Source organism: Diaphorina citri, unplaced genomic scaffold, assembly GCF_000475195.1.
Source record: "Diaphorina citri unplaced genomic scaffold, Diaci psyllid genome assembly version 1.1 scaffold320, whole genome shotgun sequence".
NCBI lineage: Eukaryota > Metazoa > Arthropoda > Insecta > Hemiptera > Psyllidae > Diaphorina > Diaphorina citri.
The window spans coordinates 1-9,328 of record NW_007377755.1 but is presented as its reverse complement, the minus strand read 5'-3'; the positions used below and the strand labels follow the sequence as shown (position 1 = coordinate 9,328).

Genomic DNA, 9,328 nt, shown 5'->3' with positions numbered 1-9,328 from the left:
ACATAAGAATCTTTTTTTTTTTTTTTTAATTTTTCACCATGAGTACTCCTAGAATCTGTACCGTACCCTACCAGTACCGTACCCCCAAATATCCACAGAATCTGTACCGTACCCCCAAATATCCACACCAGTTCAATCCAGGTAAACGCTACTGCTGTACCGCTTCTGTTGTCTTTTGTTTCTAGCCTTCAATATTCAGCCGTTGGAAAGTTAAAAGGTTGAAGAAATCTTTACACGGTTTATGTTCATTGTTTTGTATATGTTCAGTTTGGTTATCTCATGGCCGGGTTCACGACGTGAGAAACTCGGTTTAAGCAATCTGATTGGTTGATTTTTAAGAAAAATTCAAAAAATGTAACCAATCAGATTGCTTAAACGGAGTTTAAACTCACTTGTGGACGCCTACTCTCAGTTGACATATCAATAGAAATTCGTTTCAGATGCGTAGCTATATCTATTTTAGAGTTAAGATATGGGGGCTCTTATGGCCTAAATATATGTTATAAATTGATTGAAGTAAATTGATACTGTCCAGTTCAGCCGTTCTCAGAACAAACGTTGTCGTTCTCAAAACGGGAATTCCACGAGTTCCCTAGAAAAAAGTCTCAAAATTGACAAAACAGACTCGATTATTGGGAATGGGTTTCAATATTAAACTTGCGAACTCCAGAACTTTCTCAGAGAAGAGAGTCCTACGGGGCCCCCTCCAGTTCAATCAAACCCAAAATCCTATGAACAAAATTTCTTCGATGTTGAACATTTTTGCCAAATTTCATGAAAATCTGACAAACCGTTTGAGAGTTTTCACGGAACAGGGAACAGACAGACAATCTAAATGCTAAATTATCAACTTAAGAACTCAGTTAATTCGTTCAATAAAATAAAAAAGTAGAATTTTTTTTTCTCGCTTTATAAGTGGCAGGATTATCTTAATCTCTTCTTCCACTCGAAAAATAATCATAAAACACGCGGATAAGGTAGTTTGTAGTTACTTGGAAAGGAACAAGGGAAGCATTAGTTTTGTGAACGGCTGGTCTAGTCTGTTGACTTCTAATATGATCTGTGGTGTTTACAATTTACAAGTGTCTTGAACATTATCATTTACTCAAGTGTTATATCGTATCAGAATCAGTCCTATAGAGGAACAAAACGATTCATTTCTAAACGTTCAGGAGCAAGAGTATATCTTTTGAAAACATTGTGGCATCTTCTTATCATTACTCCGAAGAAAGGTAAGTGAGATAAGCATGAATTGTTCAACCTCTCATTTAGATTTAGCCCCAATTTGTCAGTAAGCGAAATGCTTACTAGACCTTGGTTTAGCGTACTACCGTTGCGTACTTCCTATCAAATGTCTAGGGATTCCTATCTACTATCTAGCTCTTTGAGTGCCGTCAGTAGGCAAAATTCGGTGAGAAAATACTCTCGGAATTCGAACCCAGCACCTCTGTTATCCTCAACCATATCCGTGTCATTTTATCCTCATTTAATTGAGCTTCTTATCATTACTCCGAAGAAAGGTAAGTGAGATAAGCATGAATTGTTCAACCTCTCATTTAGATTTAGCCCCAATTTGTCAGTAAACAAAATGCTTACTGGACCTTGGTTTAGCGTACTACCGTTGCGTACTTCCTATCAAATGTCTAGGCATTCCTATCTACTATCTAGCTCTTTGAGTGCCGTCAGTAGGTAAAATTCGGTGAGAAAATACTCTCGGAATTCGAACCCAGTACCTCTGTTATCCTCAACCATATCCGTGTCATTTTATCCTCATTTAATTGAGGATTTGACGATTTGACCACTAGGGTAGGTAGATAATAAATAATAATGAAGCTCTAACGGTTAGGTGGTAGAGAACACTTCAACCGTTAATCGCGCCTTAATGTTTGCCTTCCCCTCAAATGTGTAAAATTATACATAGAAAAAACACACTCATCTTTTTCTTTATCAAAGTCAAATGGTAGGTATAGATATATTTTGGCTTGCTCATAGCAAGGTACATTGTCCTCAAGATTCACACGTGTCTAAACTACGACGCAGCTATATGTTTGAAATTTTAATTTATTCAAAATCTTGTTGTAACCAGATTGTATTAATATTATTCAAAGCTTGTGTCTTGCGCACATTTGCGTTTCCATGTGAAACTTTCTCATTCCATTCTTGCAGCTTCCTCTTGTTCTTACATTGATTTCATAACCAACCTGCGCATAGTCCTTTGCTTCCTTCCCCCCTCGTCCACAACTAGTACGTTTTGAACTCGAAATCTCGACAGGTTACATAATTATCATTGGTTATACGTAAACTTTTTTACTTTCTATTACTACAGTATAGCGGAGCTATACTAGTAATGAAAGTATTGTTTTAACTTGGTTGGATTATTTTTGTTATTGGATTTGTTTGTGGATTTAGTTTCAATCTGTAGGTAAGTAAATGGTTTCCATTTTTTTATCCTCTTTTACCACTATTGACTTGAAGTTTCGCAAACGTACCTTGGATGATAGCAGAAAATCGATATTTTAGGGCTTTTTTCTCATCGTTGCCGTTGGTGATTTTCTTTTGTATACCTGCTTTATTCAATAAAATACCATTTTCTCGTTCTCCTAGATTTTCTCTTGTCCCTTACGAGGCTGACTCCATTCCGATATAACCAGCAACACTTCAAATACGATGACCCGGGAGTCCAGACAAATCATTTCGCTCAGCGTTACTTAACTTGTGTGCTCTAAACCAACACACAGTTCATTAGGGTAGGGTAGGAATAACGTACGTGCTTGATAATATTTGCCTCTTCATTAAGTTCATTTCAGTACGAAAATTTCATCTCTTCAGTGGAGAAGATGAAAGCCATCTTCTTGTTTTCACCTCACATCCTCTGTTATCCAAGCTTTATCCACTTGAGTAGAAAATACTATCGGACATCGCGTCGCGTACTAAATAGAAATATCGTTAATATTCTATCAAGGTCTAAATAATTTATTTATTGGAAGGCGAGACTATATCGGTTCGTATACTTAGGGCTTGGCATATCAGTTGGAACATTTGCATTTACATCTCTACCTCTACATCGGAACATCAGGTATGTTTATCATATAGTAGGTACCCGTTGTGTTGTTATCAAGTTATACCCTACGTAATCAGTTTGCCGGATTCTCACTTGATAAATCTCGGAGTTCTTGTTATAGTGACAGTATGGGAAATTAAATGAACCGCAAGTTTTAACTTTTTGTATTAGATTCGTTTGATTAAATTTCGGGTTTGTGAGTGTGCATAGGTGGATCATCAAAATTATCGACAAACGCAAGTAGCTTTTAGGCCTTTATTAACAGGTAGTTTACTTCTTTCTCATTTTTTAATCTCATCCGTTAGCCATCATTTTCTAACTCTTTTTGTTATACATACTAACCTAAGTTTAGAATCATAGATAATATGGAGATTGTGGTCTTTTAAAAAGACGCCTCATGATGTTGGCAAGCCCCCGCGCCGACGAGTGGGACATTTTTTTAGAACTAGGAACATGTCTGGGCTCTATGTGTAAAATATAATAGGTCATGGTATTCAAAGCCGCGGTCTTCTGCTTACCAGACTAGCACCGTAACCACTTGGCTACAGAGACAATATAATTATTTACCCTAAGTAAAATACTGATAAGCTAACAGTATCAACTGAATTGATTGTTTTAATAATATTTATTTATTTTATACAGGGTGTCCCAGAATTTATGCTTCAATTGTTTTTCTCGAAGCCTGTTTGAAATTTCGAAAAACAAAAAAACCCGTAACTTTTTGATTTTTAATACGGATATTTTGGCAATATCGCGATTCGCGAAAAATTTCGCCAAGTCCTTGAAACGGGGGCCAACTTTAAAATCTTAAATAAGAACCCCCTGTTTGTGATACATCATATTAAAGGTCTTAAGGAACGTAGTACTCTGGGACAAGTTTGAGCTCGATCCGACAATCAGGGCCAGAGTTATTGCCTATATTCAAAATTTCATTTTTCCATGTTCTCCCGCCAATAGGGGAGCACCAAAAATGGGAAATTCATATCGATGGGTGATTTCTGCTTCAAATAGGTCCCACTAATGATTCATATTGAAGTTCGGTTCCAAAAATAAAATTTCGAAACGCCAATTTTCACCCCCGGAGGCCATCAGGGTCGGAAGTCTAAAGTTCATTTTTGGGTCCGAATTTCAATATGAACCATTAGTGAGACCTATTTGAAGCACAAATCATCAATCGATATGAATTTCCCATTTTTGGTACTTCCCCTATTGGCGGGAGAACATGGAAAAATGAAAATTTGAATAGGCCCTAACTCCGTCCCTGCTTGTCGGATCGAGCTCAAACTTGTACCAAAGTACTACGTTCCTTAAGACCTTTGATATGACATGTATACCCTTAATTTTATATGCGTCTTTTACCTTTTTCTTAACATAAGAATCTTTTTTTTTTTTTTTTAATTTTTCACCATGAGTACTCCTAGAATCTGTACCGTACCCTACCAGTACCGTACCCCCAAATATCCACAGAATCTGTACCGTACCCCCAAATATCCACACCAGTTCAATCCAGGTAAACGCTACTGCTGTACCGCTTCTGTTGTCTTTTGTTTCTAGCCTTCAATATTCAGCCGTTGGAAAGTTAAAAGGTTGAAGAAATCTTTACACGGTTTATGTTCATTGTTTTGTATATGTTCAGTTTGGTTATCTCATGGCCGGGTTCACGACGTGAGAAACTCGGTTTAAGCAATCTGATTGGTTGATTTTTAAGAAAAATTCAAAAAATGTAACCAATCAGATTGCTTAAACGGAGTTTAAACTCACTTGTGGACGCCTACTCTCAGTTGACATATCAATAGAAATTCGTTTCAGATGCGTAGCTATATCTATTTTAGAGTTAAGATATGGGGGCTCTTATGGCCTAAATATATGTTATAAATTGATTGAAGTAAATTGATACTGTCCAGTTCAGCCGTTCTCAGAACAAACGTTGTCGTTCTCAAAACGGGAATTCCACGAGTTCCCTAGAAAAAAGTCTCAAAATTGACAAAACAGACTCGATTATTGGGAATGGGTTTCAATATTAAACTTGCGAACTCCAGAACTTTCTCAGAGAAGAGAGTCCTACGGGGCCCCCTCCAGTTCAATCAAACCCAAAATCCTATGAACAAAATTTCTTCGATGTTGAACATTTTTGCCAAATTTCATGAAAATCTGACAAACCGTTTGAGAGTTTTCACGGAACAGGGAACAGACAGACAATCTAAATGCTAAATTATCAACTTAAGAACTCAGTTAATTCGTTCAATAAAATAAAAAAGTAGAATTTTTTTTTCTCGCTTTATAAGTGGCAGGATTATCTTAATCTCTTCTTCCACTCGAAAAATAATCATAAAACACGCGGATAAGGTAGTTTGTAGTTACTTGGAAAGGAACAAGGGAAGCATTAGTTTTGTGAACGGCTGGTCTAGTCTGTTGACTTCTAATATGATCTGTGGTGTTTACAATTTACAAGTGTCTTGAACATTATCATTTACTCAAGTGTTATATCGTATCAGAATCAGTCCTATAGAGGAACAAAACGATTCATTTCTAAACGTTCAGGAGCAAGAGTATATCTTTTGAAAACATTGTGGCATCTTCTTATCACATTTCGCGGACTTCGCGAAATTTTTCGCTAATCGCGATATTGCCAAAATATCCGCATTAAAAATCAAAAAGTTACGGGTTTTTTTGTCTTTCGAAATTTCAAACAGGCTTCGAGAAAACAATTGAAGCATAAATTCTGGGACACCCTGTATGTATGTACGCGAGTACCTCCAACAATAATAATTATTGCACCCATAATCCATAGTGATATTGTGATATACCTACAACCCATACAATATTTCAAACAAAATGTCTCACTTTGTAATGTTCTGATCGACGTTTTCCAGGTTTGTGATTTGACGTGTGAGGAGACATAAGGCCCAAGTATCATGTATACTGCGCGAGGCATTCAGAAATGTATGCGCAACATTGCGCAGGACTCTGGCGCTGTACTCAAAGCAAGTAAGTAACACAATGCACCTTTATAACATGTCCATCCTGTAGTATGTCCCTCATAAGGTGAGCTAGAAAAGTTACAAAATCTACTGATTATCCTCCCTTAGCAACCTCTCCATGGTTGAGTGGGAATCACACTATATATGGAGATATTTGGTTCAATAAGTATTTGTCAAGAAATTCCACAATCGAGGGGACTCCGGTTTGAAGCCCAGAAGTGACGTAAATTGGATCAGAAGAAGTCTATAATTGATTCCATCTTTAATTGATTGATCTAACTAATATTTTTTTTTATCATCTCTCTCCTCACAGGTCGCAATTTATCCTCAGCTCAACCCGCTGCAGCATTGAGTGAACCCTCTCATCCTCAACTAGTAACAGAAGTACCCGGGCCTCAAACCAAAGCCTTGAAACAAAAACTATCTCAACTTCAAGTAAGTTTAGTAATATACTTCTGCTCAGCGGTCAGCCTGCAACGCTAGCACGTTTAATACACCAATGAGGTATGGCAACGTTGCTACTGGTTAGAATGGTTGACCATCTTTGCCATCACGTGCTGTTGACTTTTTCCGGTATATGAGAGTAGGCTTGTAGCTTGTCGGCGAATGGAGGGTAAAACCTCGTTGAAAAGTCAGTTGTTAAAAGCTAAGTAAAACCCTTCAAGTTAGTCGTTTACCCCCTTATTCTGTTCTATTCTAGCAATCTGGTTCTGTATCCCTATTCGTGGATTATCAGAAATCATTTGGTAACTACCTAGTAGATGTGGATGGTAATCATATCCTGGATGTTTACACTCAGATCTCTTCTGTACCTCTGGGGTACAATCATCCAGCACTACTCAAGATATTCGATGATCCTGCTACTGTGGTGAGTGTGAAGCAACGGCCAGCGTGGCTTGTATCTGACCATCTACACGATACGTGCTGACAGCCCTCTGTAGGATCAAAGTTATCAGGATACTTAAAGAAGGGAAAAAAATATTTATCAATCAAGGTGCTGGATTAGGCTTGTTCTTAGTATGCCCAATACCCAATATTACCCATATCTTTTAGGATGTCCCTCGAAATTTACGTACGCAATTTTAGCTCAATTCCAATGTTAAATCTGATTAAAAATTCTCATTTTAAATTTTCCTGTGTGTTTTATGATTTCAGAAAACATTTGTCAATCGTCCTGCACTAGGCGTGTTCCCATCCGGTGATTGGCCACAACTACTCGAGAATGTATTACTCAAGGTAAGATACATATAAGTTTTCTTTTTTATGAGGGGTTTGATAAAGGGAACTGTTACTTTTGAGGTCTTATGCTCCAAAAAGCGAAGAGAGAAGGAAGACAGTATAGGAAAAACCCAGCCCTTCCGAGAACGCACCGTTTAGTACCTATAAAATCTGCCCCGGGCGGGAATCAAACGCGGGACCTAGCGCTTACAAGGCAACGAACTACCTTTCAAGCTAACCAGGCTGGCTGTCTCTTCTCTGTTATGTTCCAGGTAGCACCTCAAGGGTTAAACAACATCACTACCATGATGTGTGGCTCTTGTTCCAATGAAAATGCATACAAGAACATATTCATCTCTTCTCTGTTATGTTCCAGGTAGCACCTCAAGGGTTAAACAACATCACTACCATGATGTGTGGCTCTTGTTCCAATCAGAATGCATACAAGAACATATTCGAATGTTCCATATCAGAATGCTTCTGCAAGGATAGCACGTTTAATACACCAATGAGGTTTGGCAACGTTGCTACTGGTTAGAATGGTTGACCATCTTTGCAAAAAAAAATTTAATACACCAATGAGGTTTGGCAACGTTGCTACTGGTTAGAATGGTTGACCATCTTTGCCATAGCACGCTGTTGACTTTTTCCGGTATATGAGAGTAGGCTTGTAGCTTGTCGGCGAATGGACGGTAAAACCTCGTTGAAAAGTCAGTTGTTAAAAGCTAAGTAAAACCCTTCAAGTTAGTCGTTTACCCCCTTATTCTGTTCTATTCTAGCAATCTGGTTCTGTATCCCTATTCGTGGATTATCAGAAATCATTTGGTAACTACCTAGTAGATGTGGATGGTAATCATATCCTGGATGTTTACACTCAGATCTCTTCTGTACCTCTGGGGTACAATCATCCAGCACTACTCAAGATATTCGATGATCCTGCTACTGTGGTGAGTGTGAACAGTATAAATAAGCACTATTATTATTATTATTATTATTATTATTATTATTATTATTATTATTATTATTATTATTTTGACGCTGATATATGACTAGGTGTGTTTACACGGAAGGCTAGAACTGCTGTAAACACCAGAGATAAGATGAAAATGTAGCTCTTTTAAGAGGTTTGATAGAGGAAACTGTACCAACGGAGGTCCTATCGTCTCGAGAGCGAAGAGAGGACAGGATAGAAAGCGAGCCGTTCCGAGAACGAACATTATCCCTTTAGTATCTTTTCAAAAACCGAGCAAGAGTACAGAATCGAAGAAAACCAGCTGTTCCGAGAGGATAATGTTTGCCCTTGGCTGGAATCGAACTTTCAGCTTCGATCTAACTGGTGGGAATGATATAGGGAATTGTAACAACGGAGGTCTTATCGTCCCGAAATCAAAGAGAGAACAGAGAATGATAGGATTGGAAATTGGAAGCCAGCCGTCCCGAGAACAGACCTTATCTGTTTAGGATAAAATTCGCCATTCTCGGGAATCGAACCCGGAGCTTTGAACTAAATTTTCGTTGTATTTTGTTTCAGAAATGTTCGGATGACAAGACATCTCATATTCCTACGTTTGCCAGAACAGAGCCACCTGATACTCAAGTAAGTCAGACTCAAGTAAAGGTAGGAAACACACGTCCACTTCAACTGGGAAGTCCGATGACCTTTGGGTGCGCACTCGTCAAAAAATAGCTCGTTGATTAACAAGTAAGCATGTGAATAGTTGATCCCATGGGATTTTTCACGCCGAATCGAATGGTGAAACTTTTAGAACTGTCCGACTTACAGTTGAGAAGTTGCGGTTCCCCTCCATGCGCTTCCATCGGACTTCCCAGTTGACGTGGACTGTACCAGGTTTGAGAAAACGCCAGCTTTGGATTTCCAAGGGTAAACCCTACAAGCCCTACAACACCACCTAGTGGTTAAACTGATTTTGTTATTTACCATTAACAGATTTGAATAAGGCTTCAGTAGAGTGGATTCCCAAAGGAAAATACAACTAAAGTTGTTCCATGTATTCTCATGCGAAGGGAATTCCTCACTTTGAGAGTAAATCATGTCTAACCTGAATTT

General features: G+C 38.2%; 1 protein-coding gene across 5 annotated transcripts; it reads left to right on the top strand.

Moving 5' to 3' along the window:
* The first annotated feature begins 834 nt into the window (after nt 1–834).
* LOC103507520 (probable 4-aminobutyrate aminotransferase, mitochondrial) lies at nt 835–7,692 on the top strand. Of its 5 annotated transcripts, none has more exons than XM_008471997.3 (6): nt 835–1,232; nt 5,935–6,049; nt 6,356–6,477; nt 6,743–6,910; nt 7,198–7,278; nt 7,533–7,692. In XM_008471997.3, the coding sequence occupies exons 2-6, from the start codon at nt 5,977–5,979 to the stop codon at nt 7,638–7,640; spliced, it is 552 nt and encodes a 183-aa protein (XP_008470219.1). In that variant the 5' UTR covers nt 835–1,232; nt 5,935–5,976; the 3' UTR covers nt 7,641–7,692. The 5 variants fall into 5 exon arrangements, with proteins under 5 accessions (XP_008470219.1, XP_008470216.1, XP_008470217.1 ...); XM_008471994.3 differs by lacking the exon at nt 835–1,232 and adding an exon at nt 2,319–2,422; XM_008471995.3 differs by lacking the exon at nt 835–1,232 and adding an exon at nt 2,932–3,076.
* The last annotated feature ends 1,636 nt before the right edge of the window (nt 7,693–9,328 follow it).